The following is a 23780-nucleotide window of genomic DNA, read 5'->3' as shown; positions in this document are numbered from 1 at the left end:
GAGGTAGGTAGGTAGAGAAAGAGAGAGATAGATGAAGAGGTAGGTAGAGAGAGAGAGAGGTAGGTAGAGAGAGAGAGAGAGGTAGGTAGAGAGAGAGAGAGAGGTAGGTAGGTAGAGAGAGATAGATGAAGAGGTAGGTAGAGAGAGGTAGGTAGGTAGAGAGAGAGGTAGGTAGAGAGAGAGAGAGAGGTAGGTAGGTAGAGAGAGATAGATGAAGAGGTAGGTAGAGAGAGGTAGGTAGGTAGAGAAAGAGAGAGATAGATGAAGAGGTAGGTAGAGAGAGGTAGGTAGAGAGAGAGAGGTAGGTAGAGAGAGGTAGGTTGAGAGAGAGAGAGAGAGAGAGGTAGGTAGAGAGAGGTAGGTAGAGAGAGAGAGAGGTAGGTAGGTAGAGAGAGAGAGAGAGAGAGAGAGGTAGGTAGAGAGAGGTAGGTAGGTAGAGAGAGAGGGGGAGAGATGAAAGATGGGGTTTAGTCTCTCTTCTTTTATCTTGCTTTTTACTGTGTGTGTGGGGGAGAAGTATTATCTCCTCATCACAGAAAGAGAGAGAAAAAGAGAGAGAGAGAGTTTCAGTTTGCATTTCAGATCAAACTAAATCCTTTTAATCCTTGAATTATCTCATTTCTAATTCGGGACTCTGGATTGCCTTGAAGCGCCGAGCCAGGAACTTGTTCTTCATCTCCAGGTAGTTTCCCTTTAGTATCTCGGTCTTGAAGGGCTCGTTCAGGATGGCGTAGCGCAGGTCGTTCTGGATGTCTTGCCAACGAGCGTAGCCGTGTCTGAGACGCGTTCAAGGTCAAGGGAAAAACGAGCGGCGGCGCCGGAGCCTCGTAATTTCAAAATAAAACCCAAAGATGTATGTGTGCCGCTCCTCCTCCGTGAATACAAAAAGTCTTTTGCTCGCCGCCAACGATCAGAAGTAACCGCTCGGCTTCGCCAGGTGCCGAGCGCCCGCCGAAGGATACGTTACGATGGCGGCTAGGAGCCAGTAGTCGTGGCGACGGTGCCAGATGTCGTGCATCTTTCCAGACGTCAGCGCCGCTCGCTCCTCGGTTTGCCAGAGGGTGTGCAACTCTGGAGAAAAAAGACAAAAGAGTTGCGTGACGCACACAAATAAAATATCATTCAAGATGTTTCCAGCCTATTGAAGAGAAGCAAGAGCTCGTCAACAACAACAACAACAATATTCATGGCAACACACAGCTGTTCACCTGAGACAAACAACCTGTAGTGCAGGGCGTCAAACTCATTTTCGCCATGGGCATCATGGCCGCCTCTTAAAGGGCCGGTGTAACTGAAACACTGTATAAACTACTCCCGAACATAATGTTAAATAGCTCTATTTGCATTTAATTATTGTTTATTTAAGTGTAGAAATATTGTACGGAAGAAAATGTCTCTACTATTATAACAGAAATCCATTTAATTTGAAACTTTCAAAATAAAAGCACAGGATATTTCTTTTGAAATCTATTTAAGAAAAGGCGATCATATGTCTTTTCAAGCTGTCAGGGGCCACATAAAATGACGTGGCGGCCCTTGTGTTTGACTCCTGTGCTGTAGTGGGACACTTGCACACAAAGTTGTGTTCAAGAAACCGGGAATTAGTAAAACTCCACGGTGTCCCTGTTATTCTAGCGAGCTGGAAACAGGTTTATCGAGGGTTTATCCACATTTATTTCCCATCATATGTGTTTTTGTCATTATTCAGTGTGTGTGTCTCTTTAAGAAGAATCGTAATAGTTATTAATTCAGACAATAGACTTGACAGCTCTGTTTCATTCCTCCCCTTCATATACCAGTTGTTGCTGCAGGCGACATATTTATTTTGGGGGGGGGGGGGGGGGGGACTCATTCTGACCCGTGAAGCCTCCGTCGGCGATATTAAACATGAACTTGGTTTTGTAGCCGTTCTTGTCCTCCTTCCTGCCGTCGTCCGGCTCGTCCAAAGCATCCTTGTCTCCGTTCAATCGGCCCTCCGACGCGTCTTCGCTCTTCAACTCATCTGCGACAGAAAGAGAGAGAGACTCTTTTTAAAGACGTGTCGATGTGATGGCCGACCACGAGAGAGTGACGGGAGTCGCTCGCAGCTTGTGCACCTGGCTTATTCTCCTTGTCGTCCATTTTCGCCAGAGGAGACTCAGCATCTCCTTTTTCTGAGGAACTCTCTGTTTCCTTGCAGGCGTCCGCTGTGGATAACAAAACAACAACAAGAAAGACTCGATTACAGAAAGTACGACGCTTGCAGAATTCTTTTGTGCACCACGGACTTTTCGGGGAGGTGTGACTGGATGATTGCTCCGTCAGTTTCAGAGCGGACTCCTTGGAGTTGGCCGACGGCTCGGCCTCGGCTCGGTCCCTCTCGGCTGACGGTTTGCTCTCCTCGCCGTCGGACGCCGGCTGCTCCGCGCCGGACGACTGGAAAAGAAAGAGAGAGAAAAGAAACCGAACGTGGGAAACGGGAGGAGAAAGGAGAAAGTTGGTAGAGGGTTGGAAGGGGAGGGCCCATACACATGGTGACCAATGAACAGGGTTCATACACATGACCAAAAAATAGGGTTCATACACATGACCAATGAACAGGGTTCATCCACATGACCAATGGACAGGTTCATACACATGACCAATGAACAGGTTCATCCACATGACCATTGAACAGGTTCATACTCATGACCAATGGACAGGTTCATCCACATGACCAATGAACAGGTTCATACACATGACCAATGAACAGGTTCATCCACATGACCAATGGACAGGGTTCATACACATGACCAATGAACAGGTTCATACTCATGACCAATGAACAGGTTCATACTCATGACCAATGGACAGGTTCATCCACATGACCAATGAACAGGTTCATACACATGACCAATGAACAGGTTCATCCACATGACCAATGGACAGGTTCATACACATGACCAATGAACAGGTTCATACTCATGACCAATGAACAGGTTCATACTCATGACCAATGGACAGGTTCATCCACATGACCAATGAACAGGTTCATACACATGACCAATGAACAGGTTCATCCACATGACCAATGGACAGGGTTCATACACATGACCAATGAACAGGTTCATCCACATGACCAATGAACAGGTTCATCCATATGACCAATGGACAGGGTTCATACACATGACCAATGAACAGGTTCATCCACATGACCAATGAACAGGGTTCATACACATGACCAATGAACAGGGTTCATACTCATGACCAATGGACAGGGTTCATACACATGACCAATGAACAGGTTCATACTCATGACCAATGAACAGGTTCATACTCATGACCAATGGACAGGTTCATCCACATGACCAATGAACAGGTTCATACACATGACCAATGAACAGGTTCATCCACATGACCAATGGACAGGGTTCATACACATGACCAATGAACAGGGTTCATACTCATGACCAATGGACAGGGTTCATACACATGACCAATGAACAGGTTCATAAACATGACCAATGAACAGGGTTCATACTCATGACCAATGGACAGGGTTCATCCACATGACCAATGGACAGGGTTCATACACATGACCAATGAACAGGTTCATCCACATGACCAATGAACAGGTTCATCCACATGACCAATGGACAGGGTTCATACTCATGACCAATGGACAGGGTTCATACACATGACCAATGAGCAGGGTTCATACACATGACCAATGAACAGGTTCACACACATGACCAATGAACAGGTTCATACACATGATGATGGATTTCCAGGACTTTAAACCAAATTTCCCTAACCAAACATTATGTGAAATGTCTCTATACACATGAGTATAGACCTTAAATGCCACACATGAATACAGGGTTTTTCCTGCATAGAGACAATTTGGGCGCGCGCCTAAGCCGTTTTCCCGAGCGCCTATGACAAATCCCGAGCGCCTAAGGCAAAAAAAAGTCTGCGATGGAAAAAATAAAAAAAATAAAAACTGTGTTCATCACGTGCATGTCAGCGAATATGTTCTCAATAGTATGTTTCAAGTCGGCTACAGCCGAACCCTCATTCTGTTTTGATCAATAGTAATCGAGTGTGCGGGCATCACAGCAGAGCTTCGATGCCGGCGCGCGCATCGCTCTGTTGCGCGAACCGAGAATTGTTGACGGGGGGGGGGGGGGGGGGGGGTAGACGAAAATTACAGAGTGGCGGGTGGAGATTTCACCCTGTTATAATAGTGGGGGAAACACTGGAGTTGATAAGCGTGTCTTCTTGTCTGATCAATACGCAACTGTGAGGTGCGCGAATGGACCGAGCGGCCAGCTGCTGATCACTCACTCAATAGCCCGACCTGCACGAATAGACGGTACGCGCGCAGCGCACACATTTTTTTTTTGGGAGCACCGAAGACCCATTTTGACCCAGGAAAACCCCTGGAATAAGACCCAATAGTTTGATTCAACGGATAAATATTTATGTAAATAACCCCATGAAAGGTTTATTGTTTTGTGTCGATTGCCTGTTTTTGTATCTGTCTTATTGGTTTTGATGTAGTCCTTTTTATATTGTATTGTTTAAATAATTTATAGACGTTTTAATATACTTCCTCTGAGAGATAAATCGGTCTTTTATTTTGAAAGATTAAACATGATGACAGAAAAAACAAATGACTCACGTCCTGCTCTGACGGCTTCTTGCCGTCTTGCTCTGCGCTCTCCTTGTCTTCAGTGGTACCGAAGAGAGACTCGGTCTTCTCTGCAGTCAACAACAACAACAACAACAACTCAAACTTTGAAGTTCATCAGCTTTAAAAAAGGTAAACGTAATCAGCGGCGACCCTTGGCTCTGACCTGGCGTGACGGGCGTGCCCGGCTGTGTGACGACGGGGCTGGAGGGCACCGGGGTGTTGGGGTCAGAAGACAAGCTCTCGGTCAGCTTCTTCAGCTCCATGCCGATGGGAATCAGATCCGGGGAACTCAGCTTGCCGTTAACATGCTCAAACTCTTGCACCTAACCAAAGAAAAAAGGGAATGGGGGGTAAACTGTGATGAAATATTCTTCTATTCTTACATAAAATGGCTTAACTCAGGAATTAGGAAGAACTCCATCGTGAAGCGCTTGTAATACTGAACCAGCTGTCCGGTTGCACCAACTCTTCTTAAGTTCGAATGTAGCCTCGGTTTAAAATAAATGTTTTTATTTATTAAGCAAATTAAGCAACTATGTGTAATAATAGTTCATTAACACATGAATCTCATACTAATAGAAGAGGGTATGTACTGTTCCAGATTTAGCTGCTAGCTGAGTTCCATCTACGCTCAGCAGAGAGACATAAAGACTAATGTCACCATAATGTAATCAATATAAATTAAAAACACAATAAACTAGAACGGGCACTTGGTAGGGCGCATACCTTCGCCGCAGCCACATTTTGGCATTAGTTGCATGCCATTGGATAAAAATTGACTGCGCTATGGTAAAAAAGAAGATGTTGACCTTTTCATGACCTTGACCTTGACCTTTGACCCGATCGATCCCAAAATCTAATCAAATGGTCCGCGGATAATAACCAATCATCCCACCAAATTTCATGCAATTCGGTTTAATACTTTTTGAGTTATGCGAATAACACACAAACACACACACACACACACATACAAATAAATAAATACACAGCGATCACAACATAACCTTCCGCATTCTCAGAATGCGAAGGTAACAATATGTATGACCCGTTTAGAGAGAAAATACAGTCTGTCCAAAAAAAACATCATGCCAGAAACATGAGCGTCACAGTTCAACTCCACACCCTCCTCACTCTATTTCTCATTCACTCCCACCTCGTTAGTCTAACTCCCTTCACCTGTTCACTCACCTGACTGATAACTAATCAAGTCTCTATTGAGGCTCCTCCCCTCCAAACACACTTTGCCAGATTGTTCCCTCTCCCTCTCTCGTTTTCATGCCGGTCTCTCCAGCTCTTGTTCTCGGACCGATCTCCTGTTGCCACCATGCCTGTTCCCGTTTAACCCGCTAGCTTGACTCCCGGTGAACCCACCGGCCTTCTGTGTGATTGTTACTCTGCCGGCTGTTAACTAAAAGGTCAAAGATCCCTGGAAGTCGTGTGATTGCATTTGGGTCCAGATACGAACCGTATTTAGTAATGGTCACCTGATTGATCCTAGGTAATAGTAGGAGTTAGCTTCAAGCTAATGCTGAAATGTGTCGCACACATGTCTTTGTATGACATGCTGTATATTAATAAAATAAACTAATTCCTACATTCACAAAGGATTAGTAAATAATTAAGTTAAGTTAACTTGTGTTAAGCTAGTAATGGTCCCCTAATTGATCCTAGGTAATAGTAGGGGTTAGCATCTAGCTAACGCTGAAATGTGTCACACACATGTCTCTGTTACATGCTGTATATTAATAAAATAAACGTATTCTTACATTCACAAAGGATTAGTAAATAATTAAGTTCAGTTAGTGAAGTTCAATATATCGATTAGCCGTTAGCGTTAGCTACTTTTTATCATGCTACCGTTTTGGATGCTACAGTCACTTCCTGTTTACATCGTTGACTGCTTTTGATTGGCCGGCGCTACAAAAGTTTCCGAGCAACTTAAGTCTTTACCTCGAGAAGCCCGAGTTTGAAACTGCAAAATACTTGTGAAGCTTAAACTCCAGAAACGATTTGACTTTTCTGAACCCAGCCGGATGGCCAACACAGCATAATGTGGTTTGTTTGATGAGTAACACTGAGGTGCCCCCCCCCCCCCCCCCCCTCAGGACATTTCTATTTTCCTTGTGCCTTTTGAACAGTTTGACCTACTTTCTCTGATCTCACAGCGCTCCAGAAGACCGACTGCATAACCGGTTTACCTTCTTCCTGACGAGGGACATGACGCCGATCCTGGTGAGAACATGCTGTCGGGACAGCCCCTCACGTGGGACTCCGTCGGCGAAGGTCTCGGCTCCGTCTGCCCCCGGCTCACATAGATGTCTCATGAACAGAGACACGTAGGCCCTGACGGGGAGAACAAACACAACTCTTTACACAGTGATTCCTCTGTGGCTACCAACAAGCACATTTTAAATGGCACTCAGAGGGGAAGCGCTTGCACTCGCAGATTGTTAAAGTGCAAAGAAAGACCTATGAATGCTTTTCTAATGTTTTTCTTTTCATTATGTATATGTGCTGTATTTTTTTTAAATGTTTGATATAAAATGGTTTCAGACTAACACACAAGTAGCAGAAGCAGGAGTAGTTTTAGAATGAGGACTATCTGATAGTATTTAGCTGTAATTAGAGCTGTCATGTGGTGATATGACAAGTAGTAAGTAATATGGAAAGATTACAGTTTTAGACGTAGATCTAGGGATCATATTAATAGCAGGAATGGTAGAAATAGTGGGTTCTTCAATGATAGTAATAGCTGGCTTCAATGGTAATAATAGTGGGCTTCAATGGTAGTAATAGTGGGCTTCAATGGTAGAAATAGTGGGCTTCGATGGTAATGATAGCCGGCTTCAATGGTAGAAATAGTGGGCTTCAATGGTAGTAATAGCGGGCTTCAATGGTAATAATAGTGGGCTTCAATGGTAGTAATAGTGGGCTTCAATGGTAGTAATAGTGGGCTTCAATGGTAGAAATATTGGGCCTCAATGGTAGAAATAGTGGGCTTCGATGGTAGAAATAGTGGGCCTCATTGGTACTAATATTGGGCCTCATTGGTAGTAATATTGGGCCTCAATGGTAGTAATAGTGGGCCTCATTGGTAGTAATATTGGGCCTCAATGGTAGTAATATTGGGCCTCATTGGTAGTAATATTGGGCCTCATTGGTAGTAATATTGGGCCTCAATGGTAGTAATATTGGGCCTCAATGGTAGTAATAGTGGGCCTCAATGGTAGTAATAGTGGGCCTCATTGGTAGTAATATTGGGCCTCAATGGTAGTAATATTGGGCCTCAATGGTAGTAATATTGGGCCTCATTGGTAGTAATATTGGGCCTCATTGGTAGTAATATTGGGCCTCAATGGTAGTAATATTGGGCCTCATTGGTAGTAATATTGGGCCTCATTGGTAGTAATATTGGGCCTCAATGGTAGTAATAGTGGGCCTCAATGGTAGTAATATTGGGCCTCATTGGTAGTAATATTGGGCCTCATTGGTAGTAATATTGGGCCTCAATGGTAGTAATATTGGGCCTCATTGGTAGTAATATTGGGCCTCAATGGTAGTAATATTGGGCCTCATTGGTAGTAATATTGGGCCTCAATGGTAGTAATAGTGGGCCTCATTGGTAGTAATATTGGGCCTCATTGGTAGTAATATTGGGCCTCAATGGTAGTAATATTGGGCCTCATTGGTAGTAATATTGGGCCTCAATGGTAGTAATATTGGGCCTCATTGGTAGTAATATTGGGCCTCATTGGTAGTAATATTGGGCCTCAATGGTAGTAATATTGGGCCTCAATGGTAGTCATAATTGGCCACATGTCTTAGATCCTCATTAAATAGTGTAATAATAAAAATATTCAACAATAACAGTGTGTCACAGTCCTACCGTGAACCACACATATATGGAGCCGTTGTTGCTTTTCTCGTGGAAGTCTGCTGACTAAATATAGCCGGCAAGTCGAGTCTAGTTAGAATAGTTTCGATTCAATCATAGAATAGGAATGTATGATACAATAACGTATGCACAGTGATAATAGAATAAAAAAGGGCCTGTGTGCACGTGTCATGAATCCAAAAGGTAATTCTGCACCCCACACTTATCTTCTGGTGATAGCAGTTGAATAATTATAGCAATCACAACATTAATAGCAGTAGCACTGATAACCCCTCATTAACAAAGATGCTTATAAATCCAGCTTTATTAGTAAAGGCAGCAACACCAGTCGTAGTAGTTGTAATACTCAGCAAAAGCAGTCGTATAGTGATAGTAGTGTTTAGGTACATGCACCAAACACAACTCAGGGCGACTTCCTTGAATATCTACTGATGTAAAGTTTGGCTCTGGTGCTTCGTAAAGTAACCGTGAAACGGGAAAGTCCAACCATTGCAAACTTGAGCGTTCTGCAGCTTTGCCCTGGGCTAACGAATTAAATGCAAATGAAACAAGCCCAGAGCCACCTCTTCACTGGATGGAGGGCAAGCGCTGTGTTAAGAGAAAATAGACTTTGAGTTGGAAAAAAAATAACTTGGCCTCACCTGAACTCGCGCTCACTCTTCCCTCTCAGGTCTCGAACCAGCCAATGGGAGTTGAAGGCATCCTGAGGGGGCATCCCCCAGCGCATGATGGCATTGAGGAAGGCTTTCCTCTGGCGGGCGTTGAACCCCAGGACCTGGGGATTTTAGAAGAAACGGCGTGAGACAGCCCACAATGACGCAAACATTGCATGTCGCAAAAGTGAGAATTGAGTGAGAAATCTCTGCAGATTATTGCACAATTAGGCACAATTTACAGAATGAAGAATGATCCCCGTGCCTTAAACGCCCCGGGGGGGATTCATGCCGCCACTTTTCAGATATGCCGTGAATTCATACCTCAATGCTGCCCCCGACCCGGGCCAGTAAGGGAGGCAGAGGTTTGTCTTTCTCATTCTTCATCTGCCGACGCGACTGTCTGCGTCCACCTACGAAAAAATAAATAAAAAAGATAAAACGTATTATTGCACGGGCCTCTCTCCAGTTTCTTCACCACGGGTTTGATTCAAATGAACGTGTGACGAGGGGGTCTATACGGTGTTGTGGTGTCACATATCTTAAGAGCATTTTTTTTTTTGGGTGGTGGGGGGGGGGGGGGTTTAATTTTTTTGCCGCCTACCTTCAGGCCTCTCCTCGAAATCTTCGTCCTCGTCCTCGGACCCCACAGAGTACTCCGACTGATTGTCTGAAAGATGATCCTGCCACTCTGAGCAACACATCACACAGAAACAGCACATTGCGATCGCTTCTGGCGGCGGCCACCTGGGGGCGCCGTGGCACTGCAGATTACTACAGACCTACTACAGCTTGGCATGCACATACCCATCTGGATGTGAGAGTTGCCTCCTCTGCCAGACTCAGAGGGTACTCTGAGCTGTGCTGGGCTTTGACATCTTTACACGCTCGCAGTCAACTGCTGTTGAACTGTGGAAAACAGACCTCTTAACTACGCTGCGGTGGATTAGTTGAACTGTGACAAACAAGTGCTTCAAAACCCACTTCAAAGACTATATACATGCTTGAGATACACGGGAGCTTTGGGCCAGTATGACACACTTTAATGGAGGTCAACAGCTCTTGTTGAGACTTACAACCCGAGACGATTTAATTAACACGAGAGAATAATTAATGTGCTGTTCTGTGCCCGAACTGAGACACGCAAATTATTAAATAAGCTCGATAATGAAGGTCTGTGACGGGTGAGAGGCCCTGTTCTGTTCTGGGATTGGATGACCGGGTCGTGAAGTTAGATGTCAGGGTCGATCGAATGGCACAACGAGAGCTGTTGACCAGAGAAGAGTGTTTTACGCAATATTTAAACCAAATACAGGAACACGTTCTTCATTCTTTATTTATTTAGCTCCGGTGGTTTTTTTAATCAGGCGAGTGTGCCTTCATGATGGCAACAGACAGAAGTGAGTCTTCAAATGCATACTTTAAAATGCATGAACTGGTGCCTTAAACATGAATATTCTCTAATGACCACCAGGGGGCGACTCCTGGTTGCAGAAAGAAGTCTATATAAATGACTCTACTTCTCTCGATTTATTCCGTCAGCAAACATTGTAAACATGGGTTTATGGTCATAATCTATAGTTTCAACTCTTCTTCAAAACAGCAAGTTGTTTGTTCGTAAATTATGGACCATTTAGAGTCAAATAGAATGATAGAGCAGGGGATGCTTTAGGGCGGGGCTACCTTGTGATTGACAGGTCACTACCAGCGTCATCTAGCGGCGATGTTGGCGGTTTGGAACGTCTCCCGCATGAAAAGTATGTCGGGCAACTACGGTGTCTGACGCGAAAACGGCCAAAAAAAAGACGGATGTCCCTAGCCAGTGTTTGGTTTGTCTGTAGAAACATGGCGGCCCGGCTCTGTGAGGAGGACCTGCTCCGATATATATATAAACGACTCACACGGCAATTCTTATTGTCAGGCGATGAGACACTGAAGAAAACATACTGATTGATAATAAAGTCCCTCTGAATGCTCCTCTAAAGCAGTGGTTCTCAAGATTTGTTCAGTGATTTGTTGAGCCAAATACCCCCTCTAAACAGCACAAAGCATTTTGGGTTGAAAAAAAGATGTAATACAGAATGCTGTGCCATCTGTGTCTGATGGACTCAGCCCAAATATCAAAATATGTATTGGAGTTTAGGTTTAAATTAGGATTAAGTGGGGATTAGATTAGGTTCAAATGTAATACAGAATGCTGTGCAAGCTGTGTCTGATGGACTCAACCCAAATATCACATGTATTGTGGTTTAGGTTTAGGTTAGGATTAAGTTAGGATTAGGATTATATTAGGTTCAAACATAATACACGCTGTGCCATCAGTGTCTGATTTCTAGAATATATAAAATGCAGTTTATTAATTTACACTTATATTATATTGAATATATATGTTAAATATATATATACTATATTGATTATATATTAAATAAATAAGTATATATACTATATTGTATTAAATATATATTAAATAAATATATATATTATATTGTATTGAATATATATTATTAAATAACTATTTTCAAAGGATTTTGGAATTAATGCAAATTTTATATATATAATATATATAATAATAAAAACCTCACATACCCCCCCCCCCCCCCCTAGAGTGCCTTAACGTACCCCATCTGAGAACCACCGCTCTAAAGGACAGCGCGTATAAGACGTGTCTCGGTAAAGTCCCGTGAGGCGAGAGCGACCGGGCCTACCTTGGTCCTCCTGGGTCGTGTCGTTGTAGTTGACCTGCTTCCGGACGCGTTTGCCTTTGCCGAGGTTGCGGGCCAGGTCCTCCTGCTGCTGCTCGTAGTGGTGCCGCAGGAGCTTCTCCCAGAAGTCCGGGTCCACGTTCTCCTCCTGCTTGATGATCTCCCGCTCCACCTCCTCCTCCTCCTCCTGCACACGAGGACATTGATATTAAATATAACGCTGTGTGACTGTGGCAAAGGAAAAAAATGAAACCATCTTCCAAGAATGACGCCGTCAGCTTTTTTTAAAATCCCAAACTTATTTGTGAACCGGTTGACCCCGGAAGATAAAAATCAAGAGCACGAGGCCGTCGTAAATTAAATGGTCATCGGTTGTTGTGTTTTTTAAACGTATAAACTCGTAAACAATTTATCTGCTTTTTCTAGCTGCCACAGTGTTTCATATCGCACCTTACGCGTCAGTATTTAATTGTGTAATTATGTTTTAATGTGTCGGCACCAAGTTCCGAGGCTCGGGTACCCCGGTGGACCAATTGTGAAACGCCAAAGCGGCCCGGGAGTTTCTTCCATTGCAGGAAAACACAGTTATTTTGTTGCCTCCCGCTTTTGTGTGTGTCCTCCAGGCCTCACAAACAATTCCCCTCCACCAATAAACATTGAGCAAAATTATTCTTTTTTTAAAATGTGTCCAATAACACCTCTTGCAAAGTCCGAGCTAACGTCATCACGCCTGCTTAAAATCAGCTTTTCCAAAAGGAAGCTGATTTTAAAAGGTTCTTATTTCTTGAGCTCTCCCCCGTCTGCTGTTGAACAACATGGCTCCGTCCTCACCTCTCCTTCCTCCTCCTTCACCACGAACTGAGCCACCTTAAAGGAGCTCAGGTACTCGTTCATGTTCTGGATCTCCGTGTCCTCGCTGGCGTCCCGGTTGCGGTCCAGCAGCTTGGAGATGGCGTCGTCGTCGTAGTGAATCACGTTTCCCTCCTCCCCCTCTTTGCTGTCACCTGGATGACCTGGCACACGCGCAAAAAAATGTTTCGTCCACGTCTAAAACGGCACATTTAATTTCATATTCAACGTTAATGTGAATGGATAATGTTGCGGGTGCTGCCGTGGACCCTACCCATGGCTCGCGCCGCTGCCTCCATCTCGCCTTTGAAGAGCTCCTCGGTGCCGAACTTGAGGATGTCGTCCAGTTCTTGTTTGGACATGGAGCCGGTTTTGGAGCCGAGGCCGGGCCGCACCACCAGGTGGGTGAGCATCATCTTCCTCTTCGCCACCTGGGTGATCCGCTCCTCCACCGAGCCTCGTGTCACGAAGCGGTAGATCATCACCTTCCTGTTTTGGCCGATACGGTGGGCTCTGCTAAAAGCCTGGGGAGAAGGGAGAGAGGGGCCAATGGGGGATGGATCAGCTGAAATGAACAAAAGCATTCACACAACTTATTGCGCTGCGATCGGGTCGACTCGGAACTCGAACGTTTCTGACATCCTGTGAGAGAAAGTCACGTGGGAAGCAACTCCATCTCCCCGACTTCAAATTCTCATCGTAACCCATCAACTAAAAGGCCAGATTTACTATATTGTTGCTTTATTTAATAAAAATAATATATTCTATCATGACGTAAACCTGCTTTGCATGTAAATTGATTTTAATATTTAGCTCGTGAGAGGAAGTTACCTTCTCTGCGAGAGCGCTATCTAGGAAACGTTAAAAATAATGTCAAAATAGTGTGTTTTTACCTTCGCATTGAAAATGCGGAAGGTTATGTTTTGATCGCCGTGTATTTATTTATTTATTTGTATGCGTGTTATTCGCAAAACTCAAAAAGTATTGAACCGAATCGCATGAAATTTGGTGGGATGATTGTTTATTATCCGGGGACCAGTTGATTAGATTTTGGGATTGATCGGGTCAAAGGTCAAGGTCAAAGGTCATGAACAGGTCAAAATGTTCTTGAATCGCATGAAATTTGGTGGGATGATTGGTTATTATCCGGGGACCATTTGATTAGATTTTGGGGTCAAAGGTCAAGGTCATGGAAAGGTCAAACTCTTTTTTTTACCATAGCACGATACATTTGTGTCCAATTGGCATGCAACTAATGCCAAAATGTTCATAATTCAATGCCCAATCTTGTGATATGCGAAGGTATGCGCTCTACCGAGTGCCCATTCTAGTTTGCTTATGTTTTCAAATTCAACTGGGGAGATTCCAACATCCGAGTGGCCTTGAACACAGCATCAGTTCGCTCGAAAGTCTCGTAAAGAAAGTCCGTACTTGGATGTCGTTGTGAGGATTCCAGTCGGAGTCGTAGATGACGACGGTGTCGGCGCTCGCCAGGTTGATGCCGAGACCTCCGGCCCGCGTCGACAGCAAGAAGCAGAACTGCTGAGCGCCCGGTGCTGTGGGCGGAGACGCAATCAAATGGTCGGTTTGCGTGTGAGATTCAGGAAACCGCACATCCTGGATCTACAAACTCACCATTGAAGCGGTCAATGGCCTCCTGCCTGAGGGCTCCGGTAATCCCTCCATCAATACGTTCATATTTATAACCCTCGAACTCCATGAAATCTTCAAGCAGATCCAACATCTTTGTCATCTGTAAAACATTAGATTTCTGGTATATATAGATATATCATCTTGGCATTGGAATATAGATAAAACACGGGTTGGTTGGGTTACCTGAGAGAAAATGAGAACTCTGTGTCCATCATCTTTGAGCTGCTTCAGCATTTTTTGAAGCAGCGTCAGTTTTCCTGAGGACTTCGCCAGCTGGTTTCCATCATACGAGCCGTTGGGTAACACGGGAGCTTCCTGCAAAGATGAAGAAAGAAAATCCAAGCATCAACTTAGGTGAACACATTTTTAAATAAACGAATATAAATAGGGTCTTTAGGCCGAGAGACGAAGGCTCACGTACAGGTCGTCGTCTTTCAACTTCATTGGGCGACATTTATTGATATGAGCTATTAAACATGGCTGTCTTACCAGAGCGGCCACCGGGAACAGGTAAGGGTGGTTGCAGCACTTCTTCAGGTCCATCATGATGTTGAGCAGGGACACCTGGTTCCCGCCGCCTTTGGAGTTCAGCGCCTCGAAATTCCGCGTCAAAATGAATTTGTAATATTTCCTGCAGGTCAGAAATCAGATTGAAGCAGAAATTTGTCAAATATCTACCATTTATTTGATGGTTTTCATATTTACAAAGCGTTAATATTGGGACAATTGGGACATTTTGAAGTTGTATCAGATGGAAAGCAGCGATACGCTTTTCTTCTTCTTTTGTTTCCCAGTGCTTACTTCTGCATGGGGCTGAGCTCCACTCTGACGATCAGCTCTGTCTTGGAAGGCATGTCCTTAAAGACGTCCACTTTGAGCCTCCGCAGCATGTGAGAGCCGAGCAGGTCGTGGAGCTTCTTGATCTGGTCCTCCTTCGAGATGTCGGCGAACTCCTCCAGAAAGCCTTCGAGGTTACTACAGAGAAAGAATCGAAAGCGGCGACGACCGCGTTATGATTTGTGTTTATCGTCAGGCCGTGGATTCAAGCTCGGGATCCATTTGCAGACGCTGGTGAGATGGAGAAGGAGGAGGAGGGCTTACTTGAAGCGTGCCGCGGTGAGGAAGTTAAGCAGGTGGAACAGCTCCTCCAGGTTGTTCTGGAGAGGAGTCCCGGTGAGCAGCAGCTTGTAGTAGATCTTGTACCCGTTGAGGATTCTGAAGAACTGGACAGGACACGTCGTACGAGATATGACACACGGCCTCAAATACCAGAATGCAATGACGCGTGTGAAACTCAAATTGTACCTCCTGTTGGGTTATCATTTTTTTTTTAAATCAAGGATAAGTTTATGCACAAACATTCTGCCTGTGTTCCTGCTCATTTCATTTCCTTTTTCCCCCGGTTTTTTTCTGGCCGCTGTCGGTGCCAGAAACGCCATTTTTACCTTGGACTGGTTGTTCTTCAGCCGGTGGGCCTCGTCCACCACCAGGCAGGCCCACGTGATGGAGCCCAGCACGGCCTGGTCGATCGTGATCTGCTCGTAGGACGTCAGCAGCACGTGGAACTTGATGGGCGTGTCTTTCTGCGAGAACGGAAGAACGAGACGCATCCGATTATCACCGATTTAGACGTGGGAGTCACGCGGCGGAGGCAAGATCTGGCATTCCTTGACAACTAAGTGATTGCTCGTGATGCTTTGTGCTCATATTAACCTGGATGAGGCAACATGTCACGAGAATAACCACACGGCGGCGGGATTTGTTCATTTTAAACATTCCTTTTCGTTCGCCGTCGACTAGCAAACGACCAAACGAACAACTCCCTCGCCGGCGACTTCAGCGCCACAGATTCATAAATACGCGGCACTCCTGATAATTCAGAGCCATGGTCAGGGCCACATATCTCAGTCAGATAATGGATCAATGGAGACCGATATATTGAATTAAAAAGGCCGTTTCTCTCCGACCAAGGGATGGCGTGAGGAGGGGGGGACGGTCGGTCAACGAGGACCGGCGCTGTAGGACTCGAGACCTCTTGATCCATCTGCCTGATGGATCGTGGAGGTCTCCATCGTGGAATATGCCTACTATGAACTATTCATACACTCTGTCATATTCATTGAATGTGTTTTAACTCTAATCTGTCCTTCTGGTCACATGACATCTATTGTTCTGTCCATCCTGGAGAGGGATCCTCCTCTGTTGCTCTCATGAAGGTTTCTTCCCTTTTCCCCCCTGAAGGGTTATTTGGGAGTTTTTCCTGGTCCGATGTGAGGTTTTGGGGCAGGGATGTCTATGTGTACAGATTGTAAAGCACTCCGAGACAAATTTGTAATTTGTGAAATTGGGCTCTACAAATAAACTGAATTGAATTGAATTGCTCAAAAGGTCTCGTGTCTCGGATTCAATCATATGTGAGAAGAAAGTAAAATCCCCACACATAGAAATTCAACTTTGCACAGGCGAGTGAGGAGGAGTCTGGGTTTGATTCTCTGGGGGGTCTTCGGATCCTTTTGATCGGATCAATTCGATGAGTGCCTTTGATTTGCTGGTGGCGCTCGCTCTCGGTCTAAACCTCTCAACGTCTCGGCCTGAATAAACTCTGCCCTCGGTCTCCACTTGGTCTCGGCGAGGTACCTTCATGCGGAACACCTTGCGTCCCGATTTCACGGCGCTGTCCTCGCAGCTGAACTCGTTCTCCCTGATGACGGCCCGGCTGTCTTTGTCTCCGGTGTACGTCACCACGTGGAAATCCGGAGCCCACAACTCGAATTCCCTCTCCCAATTGATGATGGTGGAGAGGGGCGCGCTCACCAAGTAGGGCCCCTTCGAGTGACCCTAAGAGAGACGGGGGGAGGGGTGAAGGAAAAAACACGACAAACTACAAGTTCTATCGTTTACTTCTGTGGACTTGTTTCATTCTAAGTCTGTAACACCACACATTGGACTCCAAGAGCCAAAAGGCGGTTCGTAACACGGGGTATGAAAGATGGCGTTCTTGCACCCTCACCTCCTTATAGAGCGAGTAGAGAAACACGATGGTCTGCACCGTCTTGCCGAGGCCCATCTCGTCGGCCAGGATGGTGTCTGTGCCCTGAGCCCAGGAGAACCTCAACCAGTTCAGGCCTTCCAGCTGGTACGGGTGCAGGGTTCCCCCCGTGGCGTTGACGTACCACGGCTGGTGCTCAAACTTGATGGTCGGCTGTGGAACGCAGGAGTCACGAGGATGAGATGAAAGACACGGCACCTTGTTATTGGGTCGGATCATGGGAACGAGTGGCTTCATCCCAACGTACATCTATGATGGGAGCATCAGGAGGGACCTCCCTCTTTGGGTAGTCCTCTTTGAGTTTATTTCCTCTCCTCACCACCAGGGGGCGGTGGTCCTCCCCTACTATTTGCTCCCTGGCAAAAGAGTGCAGCAAGATGATGAGCCAAGCAGATCAATGGGGGGGGGGGCATCATAGATAGAGGGCAGGGCAGAGGGGAGACAGCAGCATATGCCGACTTTATCTGTGAGTGCCGAGGACTTAAAGGAAAAGGAGGAGCAGCGAGGGTTCAGATGACGTGGTAACCAACCTGTGGTCCCAGTACATGGCCTTGAGACTGTCGTAATCGGGGACGTCGAAGTCGTCCACCTCCCAGGTGCACTGGTCGTAGGGCAGGTCCCTCCACTTGATCAGGTAATGCACATCGCCGTCCTTATCAAAACTGAAAGGAAGGAACGAACGTGAACAATTAAAACGAGAACTGAGAGACGGTCGGATGTGAGGGGTACAAAAATGAAAGGTTAGAATTTGGATGTCCAATCGGAGTGAAGACGCCCGAAGCAGTAAATACCTCAGCGGGCGATCGATTGACTGAGAAAGCGGAGTTCTTCTTCCACGGAGCCGCGCAACAAGCACCCAAGATGCATTGCGGTGCCAGTTTCTGACACCCGGGTGGCTCCTTGCCGGCCATACCCTCATGCTCGGCTACATCTGCTAAATATCCGCATAAAAGGGGCGGCGGACTTTACCCTTTGAGCTCTTTCAAGGAGGTTTTTATTGAGACATGATGAAATATTCCAGGCCAAAAAAAAAAGTTCCTTATTGTCCTTCTTGAAGTTGAAACTAGTTTCATAAAGTTGTGATCGCACTATAAACTGAATCCTACTGAATCACGGACATATGAGTGATGTAAACATCTGGAAAACATGAAGGAAATAATGTATTTTTGTCCCTTTTTCTGAAATATGCTGCGCTGTGAGGAATATTCTCCATCTTTAACGTGTTGTTACACGTTAAAATAAATCAAGACAACACCAAGCATGAACCAACCTGAGGACGTCAAGACTCTACAACTTATTATGTTATTACTTTTCATTTCGCTAACGCTTTAATCCAAAGCAATTTACATCATGTTAGATTCATACACCGTAGACCGGGGGTGTCAGACTCACTTTCACCGTGGGCCACATCAGCATCATGGCTGCCTCTTAAAGGGCCGGTACTGTAACAGTGTGTAAACTACTGCTGAACATATTGTGAAATAACTCTATTTGCATTTCATTCTTGTTTATTTGAGTGTAGAAATAGTGAACATAAGAAATGTCCCTAATATTACAACATACAGCCATTTAATTTGAAACCTTCAAAATAAAAGCACAGGATATTTTTCTTCACATGTCTTTCAAGTCGTCAGGGGCCACATAAAAGGGCCGGATTCGGGCCGCGGGCCTCGTGTTTGACACTTGTGCCGTAGACACAACTACAGGGAGCTATTCAGGGTTACGTGTCTTGCTCAAGGACACATCGACTAGGGTGGGAATTGAACCGCCTACCCCCTGATTTAAAGACAGCCCTGCTAACCACTGACCCACAGTCGCCTTTATGTGGCAAAAAGAGGAGAAAAATGAAAGAAGAGACAGACGTCAGAGGAAAATACTAATCGGGGGGTCCTCAATCGCTCTTTATCATTTGGGATATTCTCAGGTCAGATGAGAAAATGTGTTCTCCTCTTTTTGTCATTTATGATGTTTTCTTTTGTTAAGTGAAACTGAATAAAATCAATAAATAAAAAGTTTTAAAAAAGGTATATATGATGTGTGTGTGTGTGTGTGTGACGGTGAGCAGCCACCTGTGGTTGATTATCCGGTGCATGACCATCCACTCCAGCTTGATGCCGTAGCGGTAGAAGCGGCCCTCCATCGCGGCGTACTGGGGGTCTTTGCTCTTCCTCTTCTCGTTGTTGAGCTCCTCTTCTCCGGAGCCGTAGTCGAACGGCGGCGGCTCGTCCATTTCGTTCTTGCGCTGGTAGTTCCGGTACATGACCGTGTGGTACAGCTCCAGCTGCCGACGCCAACAGACAAGACAGGAAACAATCAATCGGGCTCCGTCCCCCACCGAGAGACGGACTTGATGAACTACTTCATCAAGTTCCAACATGAATTCGGTGAAGGCGAAATAAATTAGAAGAAGGGAAGGCCGACTTCTCCAGGGCTCGAACCAAACACGAGCGGTTGTTCAGACGTCACTAGATGGAAGGTTCTGGTGCCCTGAGCGGCGTCGTGAGTGGGGATCGCGGTCGGAACAGCGAGCACTTGAAGCCTGACGGATGGCCTCTGGTTTTAGTCGGACCTACTTCTGGCGCCTCACCTGCAGCTCGCTGACCCAGGAGCAGTGCCAGTACGAGAGGGCCGCCCACTTCACGAAGAACTCCCTCTCCGGGCGGCCCTTGAGCGGAGGGTCGGCCAGCGGGTCGGCCGGCGGGTCGGCCAGCGGGTCGGCCGGCTCGCCGTCGGGCGGTTCCGCCGGCAGCGGGGGTTCCCCCCACATCCAGTGCAGAATCTTTTGGACCTTACCTTTGAGGGGAGGACACTGAGGGGGGGAAAGAAGAAGAGGTGGTGCTGTGATGATGCTCCAGAAATATATGGAATAGAAGGGAAGGGAAGTGCATCGTTGGGGTCAACACGAGGGTCAACACGAGGGTCAACACGAAAGGTCAACACGAGGGTCAACACGAGGGTCAACACGAGGGTCAACAGGAGGGTCAACACGAGGGTCAACACGAAGGTCAACACGAGGGTCAACACGAAAGGTCAACACGAGGGTCAACAGGAGGGTCAACAGGAGGGTCAACACGAAAGGTCAACACGAGGGTCAACAGGAGGGTCAACACGAGGGTCAACACGAGGGTCAACAGGAGGGTCAACAGGAGGGTCAACACGAAAGGTCAACACGAGGGTCAACAGGAGGGTCAACACGAGGGTCAACAGGAGGGTCAATACGAGGGTCAATACGAGGGTCAACAGGAGGGTCAACACGAGGGTCAACACGAGGGTCAACAGGAGGGTCAACACGAGGGTCAACACGAGGGTCAACACAAGAGTCAACAGGAGGGTCAACAGGAGGGTCAACACGAAAGGTCAACAGGAGGGTCAACACGAAAGGTCAACACGAGGGTCAACAGGAGGGTCAACACGAGGGTCAACAGGAGGGTCAACACGAGGGTCAACAGGAGGGTCAACAGGAGGGTCAACACGAAAGGTCAACAGGAGGGTCAACACGAAAGGTCAACACGAGGGTCAACACGAGGGTCAACACGAGGGTCAACAGGAGGGTCAACACGAGGGTCAACACGAGGGTCAACACGAGGGTCAACAGGAGGGTCAATATGAGGGTCAATACGAGGGTCAACATGAGGGTCAACAGGAGGGTCAACACAAGGGTCAACACGAGGGTCAACAGGAGGGTCAACACAAGGTTCAACACGAGGGTCAACACGAGGGTCAATACGAGGGTCAATACGAGGGTCAACAGGAGGGTCAACAGGAGGGTCAACAGGAGGGTCAATATGAGGGTCAACAGGAGGGTCAACACGAGGGTCAACACGAGGGTCAACACGAGGGTCAACACGAGGGTCAACACGAGGGTCAACACAAGGTTCAACACGAGGGTCAACACGAGGGTCAATACGAGGGTCAACAGGAGGGTCAACACGAGGGTCAACACAAGGGTCAACAGGAGGGTCAACACGAGGGTCAACACGAGGGTCAACAGGAGGGTCAACACGAGGGTCAACACGAGGGTCAACACGAGGGTCAACACGAGGGTCAACAGGAGGGTCAACACAAGGGTCAACACGAGGGTCAACAGGAGGGTCAACAGGAGGGTCAACACAAGGGTCAACACAAGGGTCAACACGAGGGTCAACAGGAGGGTCAACACGAGGGTCAACACGAGGGTCAACACGAGGGTCAACAGGAGGGTCAACATGAGGGTCAACACGAGGGTCAACAGGAGGGTCAACACGAAAGGTCAACAGGAGGGTCAACACGAAAGGTCAACACGAGGGTCAACAGGAGGGTCAACAGGAGGGTCAACACGAAAGGTCAACAGGAGGGTCAACACGAAAGGTCAACACGAGGGTCAACACGAGGGTCAACAGGATGGTCAACAGGAGGGTCAACATGAGGGTCAACACGAGGGTCAACAGGAGGGTCAACACAAGGGTCAATATGAGGGTCAACAGGAGGGTCAACACAAGGGTCAACACGAGGGTCAACAGGAGGGTCAACACGAGGGTCAACACGAGGGTCAACAGGAGGGTCAACAGGAGGGTCAATATGAGGGTCAACACGAGGGTCAACACGAGGGTCAACAGGAGGGTCAATATGAGGGTCAACAGGAGGGTCAACACAAGGGTCAACACGAGGGTCAACACGAGGGTCAACACGAGGGTCAACAGGAGGGTCAACAGGAGGGTCAACACGAGGTCAACAGGAGGGTCAACACGAGGTCAACACGAGGGTCAACAGGAGGTCAACAGGAGGTCAACAGGAGGGTCAACATGAGGTCAACACGAGGTCAATACGAGGGTCAACAGGAGGGTCAACACGAGGGTCAACAGGAGGGTCAACACGAGGGTCAACACGAGGTCAACAGGAGGGTCAACACGAGGGTCAACACGAGGTCAACAGAGGGTCAACAGAGGGTCAACAGAGGTCAACACGAGGTCAACACGAGGTCAACAGGAGGGTCAACACGAGGGTCAGAGGGTCAACACGAGGTCAACACGAGGGTCAACACGAGGGTCAACACGAGGGTCAACAGGAGGGTCAACAGGAGGGTCAACACGAGGGTCAGAGGTCAACAGGAGGGTCAACACGAGGGTCAACAGAGGGTCAACACGAGGGTCAACACGAGGGTCAACAGGAGGGTCAACACGAGGGTCAACACGAGGTCAACACGAGGTCAACACGAGGTCAACAGGAGGGTCAACACGAGGGTCAACACGAGGTCAACGAGGGTCAACAGAGGGTCAACACGGGTCAACAGGAGGTCAACAGGAGGGTCAACACAAGGTTCAACACGAGGGTCAACACGAGGGTCAACACGAGGGTCAACACGAGGGTCAACACGAGGGTCAACACAAGGGTCAACACGAGGGTCAACAGGAGGGTCAACAGGAGGGTCAACACGAGGGTCAACACGAGGGTCAACAGGAGGGTCAACACGAGGGTCAACACGAGGGTCAACACGAGGGTCAACACGAGGGTCAATACGAGTGTCAACACGAGGGTCAACATGAGGGTCAACACGAGGGTCAACAGGAGGGTCAACACGAGGGTCAATACGAGTGTCAATACGAGGGTCAACACGAGGGTCAATATGAGTGTCAATACGAGTGTCAATACGAGGGTCAACACGAGGGTCAACACGAGTGTCAACACTTGTGTCAACACGAGGGTCAACACGAGGGTCAACAGGAGGGTCAACACGAGGGTCAATACGAGTGTCAACAGGAGGGTCAACACGAGGGTCAATACGAGGGTCAACACGAGGGTCAACACGAGGGTCAACACGAAGGTCAAACCGAAATCTGAGTGTCATTTACTTAAAAAATTTCGCAGCTTTTTTCAGAGAGGGAATTTTTGATTACATCTTTTTTATAATATAATAATTAAAGAATTACATGTAATAAAAAAAGTGAAAATATATATATACAGGACTGTCTCAGAAAATTAGAATATTGTGATAAAGTTCTTTATTTTCTGTAATGCAATTAAAAAAACAAAAATGTCATGCATTCTGGATTCATTACAAATCAACTGAAATATTGCAAGCCTTTTATTCTTTTAATATTGCTGATTATGGCTTACAGCTTAAGAAAACTCTAAAATCCTATCCCATAAAATTTTAATATTTCCTCAGACCAAGTAAAAAAAAGATTTATAACAGCTGAGTGTTTGTCAAGGCTCAGGAAACCCTTGCAGGTGTTTCGAGTTAATTAGACAATTCAAGTGATTTGTTTAATACCCTACTAGTATACTTTTTCATGATATTCTAATATTTAGAGATAGGATATTTGAGTTTTCTTAAACTGTAAGCCAT

The 23780-nt window shown here is 46.6% G+C and overlaps 1 protein-coding gene across 1 annotated transcript in view; it reads right to left on the bottom strand.

Annotated features, from left to right (window-relative positions):
- Positions 1–23780, bottom strand: part of chd5 (chromodomain helicase DNA binding protein 5) — a 43724-nt gene that overhangs the window by 7542 nt on the left and 12402 nt on the right. Inside the window, exons 10-36 of the mRNA XM_056436583.1 lie at positions 20043–20264; positions 19525–19736; positions 17986–18117; positions 17703–17811; positions 17417–17608; positions 17044–17244; positions 15852–15989; positions 15508–15629; positions 15208–15381; positions 14896–15037; positions 14590–14721; positions 14389–14506; positions 14185–14309; positions 13028–13277; positions 12736–12917; positions 11908–12082; positions 9807–9872; positions 9527–9615; positions 9191–9324; positions 6853–6997; positions 4818–4977; positions 4643–4722; positions 2268–2415; positions 2097–2186; positions 1859–2002; positions 963–1071; positions 644–776 (exon numbers count right to left, since the gene is read on the bottom strand). Coding sequence (XP_056292558.1) covers positions 644–776; positions 963–1071; positions 1859–2002; positions 2097–2186; positions 2268–2415; positions 4643–4722; positions 4818–4977; positions 6853–6997; positions 9191–9324; positions 9527–9615; positions 9807–9872; positions 11908–12082; positions 12736–12917; positions 13028–13277; positions 14185–14309; positions 14389–14506; positions 14590–14721; positions 14896–15037; positions 15208–15381; positions 15508–15629; positions 15852–15989; positions 17044–17244; positions 17417–17608; positions 17703–17811; positions 17986–18117; positions 19525–19736; positions 20043–20264 — 3924 coding nt within the window. The remainder of the gene's footprint in view (positions 1–643; positions 777–962; positions 1072–1858; positions 2003–2096; positions 2187–2267; positions 2416–4642; positions 4723–4817; positions 4978–6852; positions 6998–9190; positions 9325–9526; positions 9616–9806; positions 9873–11907; positions 12083–12735; positions 12918–13027; positions 13278–14184; positions 14310–14388; positions 14507–14589; positions 14722–14895; positions 15038–15207; positions 15382–15507; positions 15630–15851; positions 15990–17043; positions 17245–17416; positions 17609–17702; positions 17812–17985; positions 18118–19524; positions 19737–20042; positions 20265–23780) is intronic.

This window comes from Pseudoliparis swirei, chromosome 18, assembly GCF_029220125.1.
Source record: "Pseudoliparis swirei isolate HS2019 ecotype Mariana Trench chromosome 18, NWPU_hadal_v1, whole genome shotgun sequence".
In the NCBI taxonomy this organism is placed as follows: domain Eukaryota; kingdom Metazoa; phylum Chordata; class Actinopteri; order Perciformes; family Liparidae; genus Pseudoliparis; species Pseudoliparis swirei.
This window is presented reverse-complemented; position numbering and strand designations above follow the sequence as displayed.